General features: G+C 46.1%; 1 protein-coding gene across 2 annotated transcripts in view; it reads left to right on the forward strand.

Moving 5' to 3' along the window:
- ZC3H3 (zinc finger CCCH-type containing 3) overlaps positions 1-22,014 on the forward strand; it is a 204,526-nt gene that overhangs the window by 70,032 nt on the left and 112,480 nt on the right. For both annotated transcript variants that reach the window (XM_083360057.1, XM_083360058.1), the window contains exon 4: positions 18,254-18,410. In XM_083360057.1, the coding sequence (XP_083216183.1) occupies positions 18,254-18,410 (157 nt within the window). The remainder of the gene's footprint in view (positions 1-18,253; positions 18,411-22,014) is intronic.

The following is a 22,014-nucleotide window of genomic DNA, read 5'->3' on the forward strand; positions in this document are numbered from 1 at the left end:
GCTCACAAGGAGAAGCCCCCTTCCAAGAAACAGGCAGGAACCACAAGAAAGCAACAACCCCTTTTATTATTCACAGACCTGAGTCGGTGTGCACGGCCAACAAACACAGTCCACAGAAACTCCATCCTCAACACGAACGGCTGCCTTCGGCAACCAGCATCTCCCACACCTTCCCTTTTATCATTCAGCCAAGGCGTGGCTTCCTAATGCCTTCTCCTTTGCCTTTGGAGCCGCCCCATTGCATCCCTCTGTCCTGCTCGCTTCTCCTCCCGGCGCTTTCATGCATCCTGGATATTTCCCAGCTGTGCTTCATCACGGTTCAACTCAGGCTTCCAGCACAGCCGTGTCTCAGCCTGAGCGCGAGTAGAGGGGCCGGGCTCCTCGTCCGACTGTAAGTCTTGGAGCTCCTCAGGGCCTTCCTCTGACTCTGATGTCACTCCAGCCCCCCCCCCCTCCTCATACTCAGCTGCCGGATCCGCTGGCTGGCCAGGAATCACACCAGTAATCCCCCCTCCCCCAAATGGAAATGCGAGAAAGACGCCGTACCAGAGGCCTTCTGGAAGGCTTCGATGGCGCGGTCCACCCCCTGCAGAGTGCTGCGGTCCTGGCGGATTCAGCTGCCGGGTCCGCTGGCTGGCCAGGAATCACAGCACATGCCAGTTGCCAAGCGTCTGAATTTCGATCACACGACCATGCCAGAGGTCGTGTGAACAACGGTCGTAAGTCACTTCTTTCAGTGCCCTGGTATCTTTAGTCGTTAAATGAACTGTTGCAAGTGGAGGAGTGTCTGCGTTTAAAGTTTTGTTCCAGGCCGGATTATTAGGAAGGCCAAATTGATCCGGGTTTCAGAACGGGGCCCGTTCAGTGCTGATATTTCATGCAAGCTGCCTCTCCACTACACCCTTACTCGTCCCGTGTCTTTTATCCAATTTGTTCCAGACAAGAAAGACCTTCGTGGAAATGGCTTCCGAGATGGGCTATATCCCCTTAATATGTGCCCTGCAGCAGAGAGAATGTGATTATTTTGCTTAAACCTGGCCATAAATACTTTAAAAACACAGGTTGCTATCTCAGGGAGATGGGGGCTTTATTGCTAATATGGAATAAACCATGAATCCTGGCATGGCAGGCACAAAACAGAACAAAAAAGAGACCGTTTTTAAATATCTTAATAGCAATTTAGCTCTGAGGAGTCGCCTGCAGCAGAGAGAGAGAGAGGGAGAGAGAAGAAATGGCAGAAAGTGTTGTGGCTTTTAAATAGCGACAAATACAGGCAATCCTCAATTGACGACCACAATTGAGCCCAGAATTTCTGTCGCTAAGCGAGACAGTCGTTAAGCGAGTTTTGCCCCCTTTTATGACCTTTCTCGCCACAGGTGTGAATCACAGCATTAGGGGAATCTGGATTCCTGCATTGACTTTGCTTGTCAGAAGGTCGCAAAAGAGTGTGTGTGTGTGTGTGTGTGTGTGTGTGTGTGTGTGTGTGACGTGACTCCGGGACGCTGCGACCGTCATAACTATGAGTCTGAATTTTGATCACGTGACCTTGCGTGCATGTGTGTGTGTGTGTGTGCGCACGCGCTGTGACGATCATAAGTGTGAAAAAAATGGTCCAAAGTCATTTTTTCCCAGTGCCGTGGTAACTTTGAACTGTCATTAACGAACTGCCATCAGTTGAGGATTACTTTGCAACAAAATGTGTGTGTGTGTGTGTGTGTGTGTGTGTGTGTGTGTGTGTATACACAGACATATACATACATACATACACAGACACACACATTATCTATCTATCTATCTATCTATCTATCTATCTATCTATCTATCTATCTATCTATCCATCTAATCTATCTATCTATCCACCTCTCTCTCTCTCTCTCATATATATATATATATATATATATATATATATATATATATATATATATATATATATATATATATATATATAGAGAGAGAGAGAGAGAGAGAGAGAGAGAGAGAGAGAGAGAGAGGCAGGTGGGAGGTCTCAATATGGACTAGTAACCCAGCAAGATAGATAAATTAGAAATAAACCGAGGTTCAAAATTAACGGCAGAGTTGAAAGCCACTTCTTTCCAACACAGCCGTGCGTTGAAGAGGCTTGGCAGTCTGGAGGTTTGCTGGTTAGCAAGAGGGGTACAGAAGACGATAAAATTTGGCGGGGGGGGGTATTATGGGAAGGAACGAAAAAGAACAAGTTAGAAAATGGTCAAGATCCATCCCAGGCCCTGGAGGGGCAAAAAAAAAAAAAGAAAAAAAAAAGAAAAAAAAAGAAAAAAAAGAAGAATAAATCCACCAACGTTGACTTTTTTATCTTTGGAATCCAAAAAAAAAAAAAAAAAGGTTTTTCGGACAGTTTATCAATAGCTTGTTTGTTTTAATTTAAATTTATTCACCCCTCCAACTCCAGTGGATTTTTACTGAAAAAGCTTCAGTGGCTACAGGACAAAGTTCTCCCAACCTGACCGCCATAAGACTTGTGGACTTCCAACTCCCAGAATTCCCCAGCCAGCGCATGCTGGCTGGGGAATTCTGGGAGTTGAAGTCCACAAGTCTTAAAAGTGGCCAAGTTTGGAGACCCCTGCCATTAAGATAAGATAATGCTTCCTCTTTTGGAGTGCTAACAGTTGAAAAACCAGAAAGAAGCAAAGTTACTTTTTTTTCCCTATAGCCTCTCCTCTCTTTTTTTAATCTGCACCCTCCAATTTTGCTTTCTCCCCGTTCCTTCCTCCTTTTTCTTCCTTTTCATTTCACTTCCCCTCCCTTTTTTGGGGGTATTTCATCTTCTTTTGAAATCCAGTAATGCTCTATTTAAAACGTACCAGAGAAGGACTCTAAATGAACTCTTTCTTTTTTTTTTCTCCAGGGGAGGAATTAAAAGAGTCCCCCAAGGTCCTTTTGCCTTCATAAGTGATCTTGACTTAGGCAGCAAAAAGGAAAAAAAAGAAAAAAAAGCAATGCTAGTTCCTCTTAATATTCCCTATTAACTCTCGGCTCTGTCCTTTGATCCTGCAAAGAATCCAGGAGCTTCCCCATCTCTCTTTCTCCCCATTCTTGGAGAAAAGAGTTGAGATGGATAAAGCTTTCTCCTGCCGCGCCCCCCCCTCCTCAAATGTCCTTGACTAAAGTGCTGGATTAAAACCCATTGTATTTCTCTCTCTCTCTCTGTGTGTGTGTGTGTGTGTGTGTGTGCGTGCGTATCCTCCAGCACAAGCTCTTTTGTGCACCAAATAGTTCTCTATATACTCCATAAATTGCTTTCATGGAATCACACGATTTAGGGGTGCCTAGCCAGGAAACAGGGATGCGGTGGCTCAGTGGGTTAGGACGCTGAGCTTGTCGATCAGAAGGTTGGCAGTTTGGCGGGTCGAATCCCGAGCGCCGCGTAGCAGAGTGAGCGCCTGTTACTCGTCCCAGCTTCTGCCAACCTAGCAGTTCGAAAGCACGTAAAAAATGCAAGTAGAAAAATAGGGACCACTCCGGTGGGAAGGTAACAGCGTTCCGTGCGCCTTTGGCCTCTAGTCATGCCGGCCACATGACCACGGAGACGTCCTCGGACAAGCGCTGGCTCTTCGGCTTTGAAACGGAGATGAGCACCGGCCCCTAGAGTCGGAAACGACTAGCATGCATGTGCGGGGGAACCTTTGCCTTTACCTTTTTAGCCAGGAAACGCGCCTGGACCTTAACTGGCAAGGGCGCCAGTCTTTCCGTGGCATCACCGCCCTTTCGCTAAGCCCCCTCTTGATCCCCGTACCGACGTCCGCCGGGCACACGGAGGAATGAGCGGCAACGCTGATTTTGCACGAATTTCCCCTCCAGCATCTGCAGTCGAGAGACCCCCGCGGCAGCTGCCGAGCAACTGTTTTGCAGGCGCTTCGGAGCCCAATAAAAAGCCTTTTCAAAGTGTTCCAGGATGGTGGTTAGGGTTGCTCCTCCAGCGGAGCGCGGCGAGGCCTCCCACCGGTGAATTACGAATTACGCTCCGTCCCACGCATTTATTACCTGTTATACAGCGGCAGCAGCTCCTGCTCGCCAGCATAAAAGCGGTGCACTGGTCATAACCCCCCCCCCCCGGCCTAAGCAGAACCTTTTCTTTCTTTCTTTCTTTCTTTCTTTCTTTCTTTCTTTCTTCATTTTCCGTAGCGGAATTAAATTCTCTTCCTCCACGAAAGGAGCTGCTTTTTCCGCCAAGTTTGCCAGCAATACAATTAAGCTCTCACTGCGCCCGCTCTCCGGGAACATATTGAGCAGTTTCTGGGCTAATCACCTCTCTTCTAATCCTTGGGCTGGCTTGCAGACCGAAATTGGCAACTGGATAATAGAGTCATCCCGGCTCTTTTTTTTTTTTTTTCTTTTTCCCCTCCCAGCACCTGGGATTTCAGCTAGCTGGGGGAAAACCAGGATGCGCACCGTTGAGCCGAGGAGCAGCCGCGTGGCACCTTTCGGATGTCACTGATGGAGCCCAAAGCGCCAATTAAGGGGGATTTGACCGGGTGGCTTTATTGACCAGCACGAGGACAACAACTGCCTGGGATCAACCATGGCTTCTCTTCCATAAACAAACCCTCTTCCTTTCCCCCCCCCCCCCCCCCCGCAAGCTTCGGTGCTGAGAAGGAACTGGGGACGTCTCCGAGGTTATTTTTTTTTTCTTCCAAAAGGCAACTGGATTTTTTTTTGGGGGGGGGGGTTTGGAAGGAGAATGAAAGAAGAAAGTTCAGCTGCCTTTTGGAAAAAAAAAGCACCTTAAGTGACTCTGATTTCCCCCCCTCCCCCTTTGTCTTTACCGGTCAGAAGGTCGCAAAAGGGGATTTATTTTATTTATTTATTTATTTTATTACATTTATATACCGCCCTTTCCCGGAGGACTCAGGGCGGTTTACAGGGTAATTAAAAACCAAAAATACAAAAGTTAAAAACCAAGTTTAAAAAAGATTAAATTTATCCCTATATAAATAAAACCCCAATTAAAATAAATTAATCCTCAGCCTGGGCCAGAGAGCTCGAAGAGCCAGGTCTTCAGGCCCCGGCAGAATGATCGGAGGTCGGGGGCAGTCCTCAGCTCTGCAGGCAGCTGGTTCCACAGGGCAGGCGCCCCCACTGAGAAGGCCCTATCCCTGGGTGTCGTCCGCCAGCAATCTCTTACCGGTGGGACCCTGAGAAGACCCTCCCTGTGGGAGCGCAATGGACGAAGGGAAGCTGATGCTGGCAGCAGGTGTTCCCTCAGATATCCCGGACCCTCGCCATTTAGGGCTTTATAGGTCATCACCAGCACCTTGAATCTCACCCGGAGGGCAACCGGAAGCCAATGCAGCTCGTGGAGTAGAGGTGTTACACGGGAGTATCGGGAAACCCCCATTACAACTCGCGCGGCCACATTCTGCACCAGTTGAAGCCTCCGAGTGGTCCTCAAGGGCAGCCCCATGTAGAGAGCGTTACAGTAGTCCAAACGGGAGGTCACGAGCGCATGAGTGACTGTGCGTAGGGCATCCCGGTCCAGGTAGGGTCGCAACTGGCGCACCAGGCGAACCTGGGCAAAAGCCCCCCTGGTCACAGGCTCCTATGTGGTCTTCAAAATTGAGCCGTGAATCCAGGAGGACGCCCAAGTTGCGAGCCCTATCAACGGGGGGTAACACCTCACCCCCCATCATTAAGGATGGAATAAAATTTCTTGTCGGTTTTACCTTGCCGGGCGTCCCTTGTTCCAGTAACACCCTCTGGGGAAGAAGAAAGAAAAAAGAAAAAACTACAGTTTTCCAGAGGATGGGAGGGGGCAGGAAATGGGCTACATTCCTAAATCTGAAATCTGATTTCTCAGCATTAAAAGTCCCAGGAGCCAGTGGTTTTTTATTGTTTTGTGGTTTTTTTTGGCCCCTGCGGGGTTTGTGAGAAAGCACCGCATTTAAATTTCCTCCCTATCCTTTTAAGCAATTTGAGACAAATTCTCCAAACCGCGCCAGCACGCCCCGTGTCGTAAGTCGAGGACTACCTGTAGTCTCATCCGGATCAATTCCGGGACTTGTCCTCGGCTCGCAGAAAGAGAAAATATTTTTTTTTCTCTCGGCCGTGCTCTCTTCCCGGCAGCCTTTCGTAAAGCTCTTTTTTTTTTAAGCCAGGTTTGGACAGAACCGTCTTATCGTAACCGTCTTATCCCAACCCATTTTAGTTCCTTTTGTCCAGGAGCCGATCCCCTCTCTCTCTGAGTCCCCCCCCCCCGGTCTGATCCTGCTTTGTAATTCTGCCCGTCAGATAATCGGCTTTCCCCCCATTTTTTATTTTATTTTTATTTTAATCCCATTTATATCCCGCCCTTCTCCAAAGACTCAGGGCGGCTTACAATCTAAGAAGCACAAACCAATGTGCTTAGCAATAGCCTTAATTCTATGTATATGCCTGCTTATTAGGGCTTTCACACCCCCCACAAGCGGCTTTATTACAAAGTCAGCTTAATTGCCCCCAACAATCTGGGTCCTCATTTTACCTACCTGGGAAGGATGGAAGGCTGAGTCAACCTTGAGCCTGGTGGGACTCGAACCTGCACTAATTGCAGGCAGCTGGTGTTACTTAAGGAGGCATTAGCCCACTGCTCCACCGAGGCTCTTTGGGGTAAAGGTGGAAGATTCCTCTTGAATTTCCAGAGAACCCATGAAGTTGTGGGGCTCCCAAGACTGGACGTTTTCCAGAAGAGACTGGGCAGCCCTTTGTCTGAAATGGCATAGAGGCAGGGGGTTGGACTAGAGGACCTCCGAGGTCCCTTCCAGCTCCGCTATTCTGTCTCCTATTCTGTATTTTCTTCCCTCCCGTCCTCTGGTAATCCTTTAGACTCGGGCTGGGGGGCTTCTGGATCTCCCGAGGAGCGACTTGGCCATCCGAGTAACAACCCACCGAGAGGAAATGAGCGTGGCCTTCGGAGCCGCCAGGTATCGCTCCTTGGGGACTGTGGAGATAATGAGGTGTGCAGCACGGGGGGGGAGGCGGGGGGGGAGGCGGGGGGGGGTATGAGGCACAGCCAAAGAGCTGGAGAGCCTCCTAACGATGCACTTTGCTGGACTGTGGCACATCTGCTTGTCAATGGGGGGGGGCTTGAAGTTCGTTCACACACCCATCCACCCAGGCTCTTTGGTCCAGAGGCTGCAGATCAGAGTCCACTGGAGTTGGGCAGCCAATTTTATCGTCTGTCTGTCTGTCTGTCTATATGTATCCATCCGTCACTATCACTTTATGTATCTATCTATCTCTGTCCCTCCCTCCCTCTGTGCCTGTCTGTCTACTTACCTATCTCCCTCTCAACCTACCTACCTATGTATCTGCCTTACCTACCTATCTCTCTCTCTCTCTATCTACTATGTAGCTATCATCTTGCTAGCTCTCTACATCTCTATATCTGTCTGTCTGTCTGTCTCTGTCTGTCTATCTATCTATCTATCTATCTATCTATCTATCTATCTATCTATCTATCTATCTATCTATCTATCTATCTCTATCTATCATCTATCTCACCTATCCTTCTATCTTGTATCTCTCTCTCTATCTATCTATCTATCTCGGTTGGTCCCTCGGTCCCTCCCTCCCTCCCTCCCTGTCTGTCTGTCTGTCTGTCGATCTACCTACCTACCTACCTACCTATCTATCTATCTATCTATCTATCTATCTATCTATCTATCTATCTATCTACCCCCCCCCTCTCTCGTTTGTTTGGGTCCTACCTTTACTATTATTATTAGAAATAACTCAAGGCAGCACATGCATTTAACATACGTTCCTCCTCCTATTTTCTCCACAACAACAGCAACCCTGTGAGGTGGGCCGAGCTAAGAGAAAGTGGCTGGCCCAAAGTCACCCACCCGGCTTTCATGCCTAGGGTGGGACTAGAACTCAGAGTTCCCTGATGTTTGGCCTAAAGTTACCCTGACTTTCGAGCCCAAGCCTAAGGCGGGACTAGAACTCACCGTCTCCTGGCGATTGGCCCAAAGTCACCCAGTTTTGGGGGGGGGGCTTCTCTTGAGCTTCCAGAAAGGGGTCTCTTCTCTTTTCCTCACTGTTGTTCCTGCCAAGCCTTGACTGCTCGCATTGCATCTCTTGGAGGTCCTTCTCCCCACCCACCCCGTTTCCCAAACTTCCCGTCTTTTGCCCGGCGCCTCCGGCTTCCCTCTCTGGCGGGGTCTGCCAGAATTGCCGAGCCAGCCAGCCTCGGAGCAAAAACCCCCCACTCAGCAATGTGCTGGATGGCTCTCTGGGTCCGGGCGAGCCCCGGGCGAGCCTTTTGCGCTGATAAACGATGCTCATATCCCATTCCGATACGAGGCCAGCAATTTCTTTCTGGTTTGCCTTCCATCGCGGTAGTAAAGTTTTTAATTAGGAAAGCTAATGAGATCGATTAGTCATTAGGGCTGACCTCCGGATCTGGGCGAGGAGGCGCGGGGTGTGTGCCAGGCTGATAACGGGGGGACGCCGGGGCATTGTTCGTAATAAAAGCGCCAAGCGTTCCGAGTGGAGTGAAACGTGCCATGGGGAATACATCACGGCGAGGAAGAAAGAAAAAATAAAATAAATAAAAAATTAAAAAAATTACAGCCCCGGGAGCCTGTAATGAAGGGAATTAAACCAAACATCTTATCTATATAACATGATTATCTACACAAAACCTCTCGGCAAGGAAGGGAGAATAGAAGTCAGAGCGCCCGTCCGACGGGCCTTCCTGCCAGGCGCCGCACCGCGGTGGCCCACAATGCAGGCCCTGCGGAAGGACAGCGGGATCCAGGAGGGCCTCCCCCAGATTGAGGAGGGGTTTTTTTTTGCTGATCTTCCAGATTTTTTGGGGGGGGGGGTCCTGAAAGGTCTTCCTTCCTCCTGGATCTTCACCTGCGCCCCTCTGGATTGGGGTTCCTGCCTCGGCCGCGGAGAGAGAGAGGGCGGGCAGGATCGGGCCGCTGACTCGTTCCAGGCAGTCCTCGGCTTACAGCGTGTTCATTTAGTGGCCATTCGGAGTTGGGAATGGCACATAAAAAAAAGGTACCGATGACCGTTTTTCACACTTAAAGACCGTTGCAGCGTCCCTCAAGGTCACGTCATCAAAATTCAGGTGTCGGCAACTGGTTCGTATTTACGACCATTGCAGTGTCCCGGGGTCAGGTAACCTCCCCCCCTTTTCCGATCTTCCGACAACCCAAGTCAGTGGGGAAGCCAGTGATTCACTCAACAGCTGTGGCAAGAAAAGTCGTAAAATGGGGCATAATAAATATCTCGCTTAACCACAGAAATTTTGGGCCGAGTTGTGGTCGTAAAGTCGAGGGCTACCTGTACAGGTAAGTCCTAACCATTTGTTTAAGCGATCACTTGGGAGTTACAGCAGCACTGGAAAAAATGTCGTATCCGATGTTTTTCACGCTCACAACTGTTGCGGCATCCCCCTGGTCACGTGATCAAAATCCTGACGCTTGGAAACTGGCATGTACTTATGTCTGTTGCAGGGTCCCGGCTTCACCAGCAAATTGCCTCTTGCGTCCATCTGATGAGCAAAGTCAATGGAGAAGCCGGATTCGTTTAACAACCGTATTCCTAACTTAACAATGGCAGTGATTTGCTTAACGAATGCCTGGATTTTGATCACGTTGCCACCAGGATGCTGCTGCGATGGTCGTCAGTGTGAAAAACCATCATAAGTCACTTTTTTTAGTGCCGTTGTAACTATGAATGTTCCCTAAACGAATGGTTGTAACTTGAGGATTCTCTGTGCGGCTGCTGAGATTCCCCATCCCAGCTCCATTCCTTTTGATTATTTTCCATGCTGCACTTCCCTTTTTATCTATCTATCTATCTATCTATCTATCTATCTATCTATCTATCTCTATATATCCATCCATCATCTATCTATCTATCTATCTATCTATCCATCCATCCATCACTATCTATCTATCTATCTATCGCTATATCCATCCATCCGTCCATCCATCTATCCATATCTCTCTATCTCTCTATCTCTATCTCTATCTCCATCCATCCATCCATCTATCTATCTATCTATCTATCTATCTATCTATCTATCTCTATCTATCTATCTATCTATCTATCTATCTATCTATCTATCTATCTATCTATCTCTATCTCTATCTCTATCTCTATCTCTATATATCCATCCATCATCTATCTATCTATCTATCTATCTATCCATCCATCCATCACTATCTATCTATCTATCTATCTATCTATCTATCTATCTATCTATCTATCTATCTATCTATCGCTATATCCATCCATCCGTCCATCCATCTATCCATATCTCTCTATCTATCTATCTCTATCTCTATATCCATCCATCATCTATCTATCTATCTATCTATCTATCTATCTATCTATCTATCTATCTATCTATCTATCTATATCTATCTATCTACATCCATCCATCATCTATCTATCTATCTATCTATCTATCTATCTATCTATCTATCTATCTATCTATCGCTATATCCATCCATCCGTCCATCCATCTATCCATATCTCTCTATCTCTCTATCTCTATCTCTATCTCCATCCATCCATCTATCTATCTATCTATCTATCTATCTATCTATCTATCTATCTATCTATCTATCTATCTATATCTATCTATCTACATCCATCCATCATCTATCTATCTATCTATCTATCTATCTATCTATCTATCTATCTATCTATCTATCGCTATATCCATCCATCCGTCCATCCATCTATCCATATCTCTCTATCTCTCTATCTCTATCTCTATCTCCATCCATCCATCTATCTATCTATCTATCTATCTATCTATCTATCTATCTATCTATCTATCTATCTCTATCTATCTATCTATCTATCTATCTATCTATCTATCTATCTATCTATCTATCTATCCATCTCTATCTATCTATCTATCTATCTATCTATCTATCTATCTATCTATCTATCTATCTATCTATCGCTATATCCATCCATCCGTCCATCCATCTATCCATATCTCTCTATCTCTCTATCTCTATCTCTATCTCCATCCATCCATCTATCTATCTATCTATCTATCTATCTATCTATCTATCTCTATCTATCTATCTATCTATCTATCTATCTATCTATCTATCTATCTATCTATCTATCTATCTCTATCTCTATCTCTATCTCTATCTCTATATATCCATCCATCATCTATCTATCTATCTATCTATCTATCCATCCATCCATCACTATCTATCTATCTATCTATCTATCTATCTATCTATCTATCTATCTATCTATCTATCTATCGCTATATCCATCCATCCGTCCATCCATCTATCCATATCTCTCTATCTCTCTATCTCTATCTCTATCTCCATCCATCCATCTATCTATCTATCTATCTATCTATCTATCTATCTATCTATCTATCTATCTATCTATCTATCTCTATCTATCTATCTATCTATCTATCTATCTATCTATCTATCTATCTATCTATATCTCTATCTCTATCTCTATCTCTATCTCTATCTATATATCCATCCATCATCTATCTATCTATCTATCTATCTATCTATCTATCTATCTATCGCTATATCCATCCATCCGTCCATCCATCTATCCATATCTCTCTATCTCTCTATCTCTATCTCTATCTCCATCCATCCATCCATCTATCTATCTATCTATCTATCTATCTATCTATCTATCTATCTATCTATCTCTATCTATCTATCTATCTATCTATCTATCTATCATCTATCTATCTATCTATCTATCTATCTATCCATCCATCCATCACTATCTATCTATCTATCTATCTATCTATCTATCTATCTATCTATCTATCTATCTATCTATATCTATATCTCTATCTCTATCTCTATCTATATATCCATCCATCATCTATCTATCTATCTATCTATCTATCTATCTATCTATCTATCTATCTATCTATCTATCTATCTATCGCTATATCCATCCATCCGTCCATCCATCTATCCATATCTCTCTATCTCTCTATCTCTATCTCTATCTCCATCCATCCATCCATCCATCTATCTATCTATATCTATCTATCTATCTATCTATCTATCTATCTATCTATCTATCTATCTATCTATCTCTATCTATCTATCTATCTATCTATCTATCTATCTATCTATATCTATATCTCTATCTCTATCTCTATCTATATATCCATCCATCATCTATCTATCTATCTATCTATCTATCTATCTATCTATCTATCTATCTATCTCTATCTCTATCTCTATCTCTATATATATCCATCCATCATCTATCTATCTATCTATCTATCTATCTATCTATCTATCTATCTATCTATCTATCTATCTATCTATCTATCTATCTATCTATCTATCTATCTATCTCTATATATCCATCTATCTATCATCTATCTATCTATCTATCTATCTATCTATCTATCTATCTATCTATCCATCCATCCATCACTATCTATCTATCTATCTATCTATCTATCTATCTATCTATCTATCTATCGCTATATCCATCCATCCGTCCATCCATCTATCCATATCTCTCTATCTCTCTATCTCTATCTCTATATCCATCCATCATCTATCTATCTATCTATCTATCTATCTATCTATCTATCTATATCTATCTATCTACATCCATCCATCATCTATCTATCTATCTATCTATCTATCTATCTATCTATCTATCTATCTATCGCTATATCCATCCATCCGTCCATCCATCTATCCATATCTCTCTATCTCTCTATCTCTATCTCTATCTCCATCCATCCATCTATCTATCTATCTATCTATCTATCTATCTATCTATCTATCTATCTATCTATCTATCTCTATCTATCTATCTATCTATCTATCTATCTATCTATCTATCTATCTATCTATCGCTATATCCATCCATCCGTCCATCCATCTATCCATATCTCTCTATCTCTCTATCTCTATCTCTATCTCCATCCATCCATCTATCTATCTATCTATCTATCTATCTATCTATCTATCTATCTATCTATCTATCTCTATCTATCTATCTATCTATCTATCTATCTATCTATCTATCTATATCTCTATCTCTATCTCTATCTCTATCTCTATCTATATATCCATCCATCATCTATCTATCTATCTATCTATCTATCTATCTATCTATCTATCTATCTATCTATCTATCGCTATATCCATCCATCCGTCCATCCATCTATCCATATCTCTCTATCTCTCTATCTCTATCTCTATCTCCATCCATCCATCCATCTATCTATCTATCTATCTATCTATCTATCTATCTATCTATCTATCTATCTATCTATCTATCTATCGCTATATCCATCCATCCGTCCATCCATCTATCCATATCTCTCTATCTCTCTATCTCTATCTCTATCTCCATCCATCCATCCATCTATCTATCTATCTATCTATCTATCTATCTATCTATCATCTATCTATCTATCTATCTATCTATCTATCCATCCATCCATCACTATCTATCTATCTATCTATCTATCTATCTATCTATCTATCTATCTATCTATATCTATATCTCTATCTCTATCTCTATCTATATATCCATCCATCATCTATCTATCTATCTATCTATCTATCTATCTATCTATCTATCTATCTATCTATCTATCTATCGCTATATCCATCCATCCGTCCATCCATCTATCCATATCTCTCTATCTCTCTATCTCTATCTCTATCTCCATCCATCCATCCATCCATCTATCTATCTATATCTATCTATCTATCTATCTATCTATCTATCTATCTATCTATCTATCTATCTATCTATCTATCTATCTATCTATCTATCTATATCTCTATATCTATATCTATATCTATATATCCATCCATCATCTATCTATCTATCTATCTATCTATCTATCTATCTATCTATCTATCTATCTCTATCTCTATCTCTATCTCTATATATATCCATCCATCATCTATCTATCTATCTATCTATCTATCTATCTATCTATCTATCTATCTATCTATCTATCTATCTCTATATATCCATCTATCTATCATCTATCTATCTATCTATCTATCTATCTATCTATCTATCTATCTATCTATCTATCTATCTATCTATCTCTATCTATCTATCTATCTATCTATCTATCTATCTATCTATCTATCTATCATCTATCCACCCACCCACCCACCGACTTACCTACCTACCTGCCTACCTACCAAAAAACTCTTTGGGGAAACGTAGTGGTTGACAGAGGGTGATATTGAAGTAGACCAGAATAGAATACAAAAAGTTGCAAGGGGCCTTGGAGGTCTTCTAGTCCAGCCCTCTGCTCAAGCAGGGGACCCTAAGCCATTTCAGACAAATGCCTGTCCAGTCTCTTCTTAAAAGCCTCCAATGATGGAGCAGCCACAACCTCTGAAAGCAGGGAGCTGATTAATTGTCCTCACTATCAGGTTGCTTCTCTCCTGGCTTAGTTGTGTTTATCCGTTGTTTCTTGTCTTTTCTTCTGGTGTTTTGGAAAATAAGTTGACACCCCCCCCCCCCGTCTTTGTGGCAACCTCTCCAGTATTTGAATACTGCTATCATGTCACCCCCTGGTCTGTTTTTTCTCTAGACTAGCCAGACCCAAGTCCTGCAGCCGTTCTTCATATATTTTGGTCTCCAGGCCCTTAATCATTTTAGTTGCTCTTCTTTGCACTTCCCCCCCCCAAAGTCTCAACATCTTTTTTGTCACGAGGTGACCAAAACTGGATGCCGTATTCCAGGTGTGGCCTTACTAAGGCTTGCTAAGGCGGTACTAAGACTCCGCGTGATTTTGATTCTGTGCCTCTGTTTATACAACCCAGGATTGTGTTAGCTTTTTTGGCAGCTGCTGCACACGGCTGGCTCGTGTTTAAGGGATTGTCCACTAGGACTCCGAGGTCCATCTCACGGTTCCTGGTTTTCAGCCAGGTTTCGCCTATTCTTGGCTTTTTCCTTTGCCAGGTGTGAAACCTTGCTTTTCTCCACATTAAATTTCATGTTGCTGGAGAGGGCCCATAGTTCAAGTCTGCCAAGATCTTTTTGGAAGTGACTTTCAACTCTTGTCATTAATTTTGAACATTGGTTTATTTATAATTTATCTATCCACTGGGTTACTAGTCCATATCGAGACCTCAAACCCTCTCCCCCCCCCATTTTTTTTTGCTGCAATGTGCAGTAGTTCGTTTAGTGACTGTTTGAAGTTACCACGGCACTGGGAAAAGTGAATTAGGACCGTTTTTTCACACTTCTGACTGTTGCAGCATTCCCCCCCCCCCGTGGTCATGTGATCAAAATTCAGACTCATAGTTATGACGGCTGCAGCATCCCGGGGGTCAACTGCCCCCCCTTTTGCGGCTTTCTGACAAGCAAAGTCAATGGAGGAAGCCAGATTAATTTAGTTGCAGCGATTCACTTAACAGCTGTGGCAGGAGAGGTCGTAAAATGGGGCAAAACTCACTTAACGACCGTCTCTCTTAGCAACATAAATTTTGGGCTCAGTTGTGGTTGTTGAGGACCCCCCGGTATATCAGTGGGTGCTTTGCAATAAGAAGAGAGGGAGGGAGGAAAGGAAAAAGGAGGGGGAGGCTGGGAGGGAGGGAGGGAGAGAGGGAGGGAGGCAAGCAGGGGAATTCTGGGAGTTGAAGTCCACAAGTTGTAAAGTCCCCAATGTTGGACACTGCTGCTTGAGCAGTGGGTCAGATTAGAGCAGGGCTTTTCAACCAGTGGTACGGGTACCACCTGTGGTACATGGGCACCTGGCAGGTGGTACACAGCCATCCTAGAAAAGGGGTAGTAGGGGAGGGGAATGAGCTGAACCGGTGGCAGCACCGCACAAGCCTGAGCGAGAGACGGCTGGAGCTGCAGGGCTGTCAGGGCTCAGCGGAAGCGCCAGGATCGGCACCAGGATCCAGCTGGAGCTCGGCACTAATCCTGGCGCTGCTGCTGAGCCTGGAAGAAGCGCCGATCAGCTGGAATGTTGCAGCATCTCCAGGGTCTTGCGATTTACCTTCAGATGCTTGGCAACTGATTCATATTTATGACGGTCAGAGTCCCAGGGTCATGTGAAGTGACCAAAACCTGCTGCAACCACCCAGCAGACGAGGAATAAAAACCAAACACCCCCCATCCACTCCCGCTGCCAATCCTCAACAGAAATGCTCACAACAATGAAAACCTCGGACAGGAGGAAGAATGCCGCCGGGCAGGCAGGCAGGTTTCTTGCTCGGCTGTGGCTTGGGGGCCACTTTTTTCAGTGCCATTGTAACTTCAAACAGTCGCTAAGCGAACTGTCGTAAGTCGAGGACTACCTGTACTTCATCACTTTTTTTCCTTTTTTTTTGGATCATCAAGTTTTTGACTCCTTACTAGGCGACTGGTGGTCCTCGGACTTTGCCGCATCCTAAAAGTGGTACAATGGGTGAAAAGGTTGAAAAGCCCTGGGCTAGATGACCTCTAAGGTCCCTTTCCAACTCTGTTCTTCTGCCATCTTCCTGTGGTGGTGCCACCCATGATAGATTCCCCTTATTTTTCTCTTAGAAGTGGTCTGATGTAATTGGCAGGGAATATTTTTTTTTAAAAAAACAGAAATATACAGCTCTCCCCCCTCCCCCACTTTTCCACCTTTCAATCATTTCAAGTGAGGATTCCCAAAGGATAGGGGGGGCAGGGCTTGGGTCAACTTTCCAGATCCCCGGCAAAACCTGCAGACTTAACTCTCAGCATGGAAGTGTCAGCTTTAATTACCTGGGCAGTTATAGCGGTGTGTTATAAAAGTCAGGCAATTAGATGCATTCCTTAAAAGCTGTGGGGGTGTGTGTATGAGTGGCCGGCTTAGCAAGAGCAGAAACGGGCCAGAATCCGGCCTTTAGCTCTTAATTGCAGGCAACCCTCAGCAGAAAAAAACCCGGTGTGTAGATCACCTGGCAAAATATTGTGAAAGGGGAAATGATTAAATACATAAATCTGTTTTGGGAGCCTCTGAGATAAACTTTCTAAATGCATGTGCAGTGCATCCGAAGGGAGGAAGGATCTATTAACATTCAGGGGACGCACAAAAAAACCAACCACAAACAATACAGGTCGTCCTCGACATACAACTGTTCATTTACTGACCATTCACAGGTACAATGGGACTGAACAAAGTGACTTGTGACCGTTTTCCAGACTTACGACCGTTGTTAGCACCCGCCTGGTCGTGTGATCAAAATTTAGACACTCGGCAGTTATCTCATACTTACGACGGTTGCCGTGTCCCCGGGGGGAGGGGGGGCTCCTGTGATCCCCTTTTGCGACCTTTGGACAAGCAAAGTCAACGGGGGGGGGGAAGCCAGATTCACTTAACAACCGTGTGTCCTAACTTAACAGCTGCTGTGATTCTCCTAGCAAAGGTGGCAGGGAAGGTCGCTAAACGGAGCAAAACCTTACTTAACAACTGCCTCACTTAGCAACGGAAATTTGGGCCGGCTTGTAGCCATAAGTCAAGGATTCCCCATATTGGGACTGCCAGTGTCATTTGATAGCCGAGTTAATGAGTTAATTAAAGAGCGTCAGAAGCTCCTTCCGTAGTTGCTGTAACGAGCCTCTGAAAGAACGGCTTCCCCGGCGCAGAGCCCGTCCCGCTTCCCTCCCTGCACGCGTGTCCTTGGGGGGGGGAGATCCGTGTCCCTGCCCGCCACTCGAGAACCCCCTTTGTCCCTCTTATCGCTCCTGGCCCAAAGGCTCCTTCCAGAAAACACAGACGGAGAGAAGGGAATTTTCGTAGCTCGGGGTTGAACTCCGGGCTCCCTCGTGCCCTCTGAGCTGGGCGGTTTTCTTGCAGACGTTTCGTGACCCAACCAGGGAACGTCCTCAGTGCCAGTAGGGAGTTGGGCTTGCACCTTCCCGCACTTGATGTTACCTAGTTGGGTTGATGTATTACTTTTTTGGTCAGGCATGATGTTAAGCTTATAAAACAAAACAAAACACTGGAGTATTTGGAGCCTTGCATGGATGTTCAGGCCAACGAAGACTTGCATTTGGGAAGTTGAACAGGTCTCTGGCGCTCCAGAAAGGGGAGACGGCCATAGCAGCGGCTTTCTCCGGAGTTGAGCTAGGTCAGGGTTTCTCAGCCTTTGGAACTCCAAGATCCGTAGACTTCAACTCCCAGGATTCCTCAAGCAGAACCCAGGGTTCCCCAAAGAGCGGCTCAGTGCAAACTGTGACGGTCCGGTTTTTGGGCTGCTCCGATTTCTCAAGCCGGCGTGTCTTTCTCCTGCAGGTCCCAGCTTCCTCCTGGTCACCAGTCCGGTGCCCCACCGAGTAGTCAATACTCGCTACAGGCTGGTGAAGAAGTCGGCGGGGTCTCCCTTGATTTCTGCAGCCCCCGGGGCCGGGCCGGCTCACTGCTGGAAGGCCAGGAGACTTTCATTGTCCAGGTAACCTTTGCAGAGCCATCATGCAGCCAGGATGTGAATGCAGAGCAGACTGTAGGTAGGGTAGGGTAGATTGGGGTAGAATTAGAATAGAGTAGAGTAGAGTAGAAAAGAAAATGGATAGGGTAGGGTAGGGTAGGATAGGATAGGGTAGATGAAGAACAGAATAGAATAGAAATACAGAATAGAATAGTATAGTATAGAATAAATGAAGAATAGAATGAATGAATGAAGAATAGAATTTTATTTATTTATTTTATTTTATTACATTTATATACCGCCCTTTCCCGGAGGACTCAGGGCGGTTTACAGGGTAATTAAAAACCAAAAATACAAAAGTTAAAAAACCAAGTTTAAAAAAGATTAAATTTATCCCTGTATAAATAAAACCCCAATTAAAATAAATTAATCCTCAGCCTGGGCCAGAGAGCTCGAAGAGCCAGGTCTTCAGGCCCCGGCAGAATGAACGGAGGTCGGGGGCAGTCCTAAGCTCCATGGGCAGCTGGCTCCACAGGGCAGGCGCCCCCACTGAGAAGACCCTACCCCTGGGTGTTACCCGCCGGCAATCTTTTAACCGGTGGCACCCTGAGAAGACCCTCCCTGTGGGAACGCACTGGGCGAAGGGAGCTTGATGCTGGCAGCAGGTGTTCCCTCAAATATCCCGGACCCAAGCCATGTAGGGCTTTATAGGTCACATGAAGAATACATGAAGAATAGAATAAATGAAGAATAGAATAGAACAGAACAGAAAGTAGAATAGAATAGAACAGAACAGAATAGAATACCAATGTCACTTTAAATGTATATTAATACATTAAAATGAGATTTCATTGCATATACCTCGCAAAGGGTAACCACCTCCAATAATGATGATGATGATGATGATAATGGTGGTGGTGATGATGATGATGCATATATGTATATAAGCTTCCTGAGGAGTCTTTTCCTTGTGATACAAAGATGGGAAATGGCTGCCTTCACACAATGGGTACAGGCAGTCCTCGACTTACGGCCACAATTGAGCCCCCCACCAAAATTCTATGGTTGAGCAAGAGAGATGCTAGACGAACTTTGCCCCGTTTACAACCTTTCTCGCCACCATTGATAAGCGAAACACTACAGTTGTGAAGTTAGATACACAGTTCTAAAGTGAATCCACCTTCCACGTTGCCTTTGCTGGTCAGAAGGTCGCGAAAGGCCATCACGGGACCCTGCGACCGTCATAAATATGAGTCAGTTGCCAAGCATCCCAATTTCGATCATGGGACCCTAGGGACGCTGCAACGGTCATAAGTGTGAAAAATGGTCATTGGTTGCTTTTTTCCCCGTGCCATTGTCACTTGGAACAGTCACTAAACGAATGGTTGTAAGTCAAGGACAGCCTGTATTAGAATATACTTTAAAGGGAGGAACCAAACCTGTTTGGCCCTTTAAAGTATATTTTAGTACACATTTTCATGAAATTCATGAACACCCACAGGGCAATGCACAGTGGTGGGTTTCAGCAGTTCGCAACAGTTTGGCAGAGCAGGTAGCTAAATTTTGCTGAGTTCAGAGAACCGACTGAATGCACAGTACTTCCGGAAGTCCATTCTAGGCCTCAGAGGGCTGAAGGAGGCCTCCCAGGCCTAGAATGGCCCGCCGGAAGTGCATGGATGCCACTTCCGGAAGTCCATTCTAGGCCTCAGAGGGCTGAAGGAGGCCTCCCAGGCCTAGAACGGCCCACCGGAAGTGCATGGATGCCACTTCCGGAAGTCCATTCTAGGCCTCAGAGGGCTGAAGGAGGCCTCCCAGGCCTAGAATGGCCCGCCGGAAGTGCATGGATGCCACTTCCGGAAGTCCATTCTAGGCCTCAGAGGGCTGAAGGAGGCCTCCCAGGCCTAGAATGGCCCGCCGGAAGTGCATGGATGCCACTTCCGGAAGTCCATTCTAGGCCTCAGAGGGCTGAAGGAGGCCTCCCAGGCCTAGAATGGCCCGCCGGAAGTGCATGGATGCCACTTCCGGAAGTCCATTCTAGGCCTCAGAGGGCTGAAGGAGGCCTCCCAGGCCTAGAATGGCCCGCCGGAAGTGCATGGATGCCACTTCCGGAAGTCCATTCTAGGCCTCAGAGGGCAAAGGAGGCCTCCCAGTGTACACATGTTGTACTTTGACAATAAAGGTTTATTATTATTATTATTATTAGAATGGCCCGCCGGAAGTGCATGGATGCCACTTCCGGAAGTCCATTCTAGGCCTCAGAGGGTTGAAGGAGGCCTCCCAGGCCTACAATGGCCCACTGGAAGTGCATGGATGCCACTTCCGGAAGTCCATTCTAGGCCTCAGAGGGCTGAAGGAGGCCTCCCAGGCCTAGAATGGCCCGCCGGAAGTGCATGGATGCCACTTCCGGAAGTCCATTCTAGGCCTCAGAGGGCAAAGGAGGCCTCCCAGTGTACACATGTTGTACTTTGACAATAAAGGTTTATTATTATTATTATTATTATTAGAATGGCCCGCCAGAAGTGCATGGATGCCACTTCCGGAAGTCCATTCTAGGCCTCAGAGGGTTGAAGGAGGCCTCCCAGGCCTAGAATGGTCTACTGGAAGTGCATGGATGCCACTTCCGGAAGTCCATTCTAGGCCTCAGAGGGCTGAAGGAGGCCTCCCAGGCCTACAATGGCCCACCGGAAGTGCATGGATGCCACTTCCAGAAGTCCATTCTAGGCCTCAGAGGGCTGAAGGAGGCCTCCCAGGCCTAGAACGGCCCACCAGAAGTGCATGGATGCCACTTCCGGAAGTCCATTCTAGGCCTCAGAGGGTTGAAGGAGGCCTCCCAGGCCTAGAACGGCCCACCGGAAGTGCATGGATGCCACTTCCGGAAGTCCATTCTAGGCCTCAGACGGTTGAAGGAGGCCTCCCAGGCCTAGAACGGCCCACCGTAAGTGCATGGATGCCACTTCCGGAAGTCCATTCTAGGCCTCAGAGGGCTGAAGGAGGCCTCCCAGGCCTAGAACGGCCCACCGGAAGTGCATGGATGCCACTTCCGGAAGTCCATTCTAGGCCTCAGAGGGCTGAAGGAGGCCTCCCAGGCCTAGAACGGCCCGCCGGAAGTGCATGGATGCCACGTCTGGAAGTCCGTTCTAGGCCTCAGAGGGCTGAAGGAGGCCTCCCAGGCCTAGAATGGTCCGCCGGAGGTGCACGGATGCCACTTCCGGAAGTCCATTCTAGGCCTCAGAGGGCAAAGGAGGCCTCCCAGTGTACACACGTTGTACTTTGACAATAAAGGTTTATTATTATTATTATTATTATTATTATTAGAATGGCCCGCCGGAAGTGCATGGATGCCACTTCCGGAAGTCCATTCTAGGCCTCAGAGGGTTGAAGGAGGCCTCCCAGGCCTAGAATGGCCCACTGGAAGTGCATGGATGCCACTTCCGGAAGTCCATTCTAGGCCTCAGAGGGTTGAAGGAGGCATCCCAGGCCTAGAACGGCCCACCGGAAGTGCATGGATGCCACTTCCGGAAGTCCATTCTAGGCCTCAGACGGTTGAAGGAGGCCTCCCAGGCCTAGAACGGCCCACCGGAAGTGCATGGATGCCACTTCCGGAAGTCCATTCTAGGCCTCAGAGGGC

This window comes from Vipera ursinii (genome assembly GCF_947247035.1).
Source record: "Vipera ursinii genome assembly, chromosome: 3".
NCBI lineage: Eukaryota > Metazoa > Chordata > Lepidosauria > Squamata > Viperidae > Vipera > Vipera ursinii.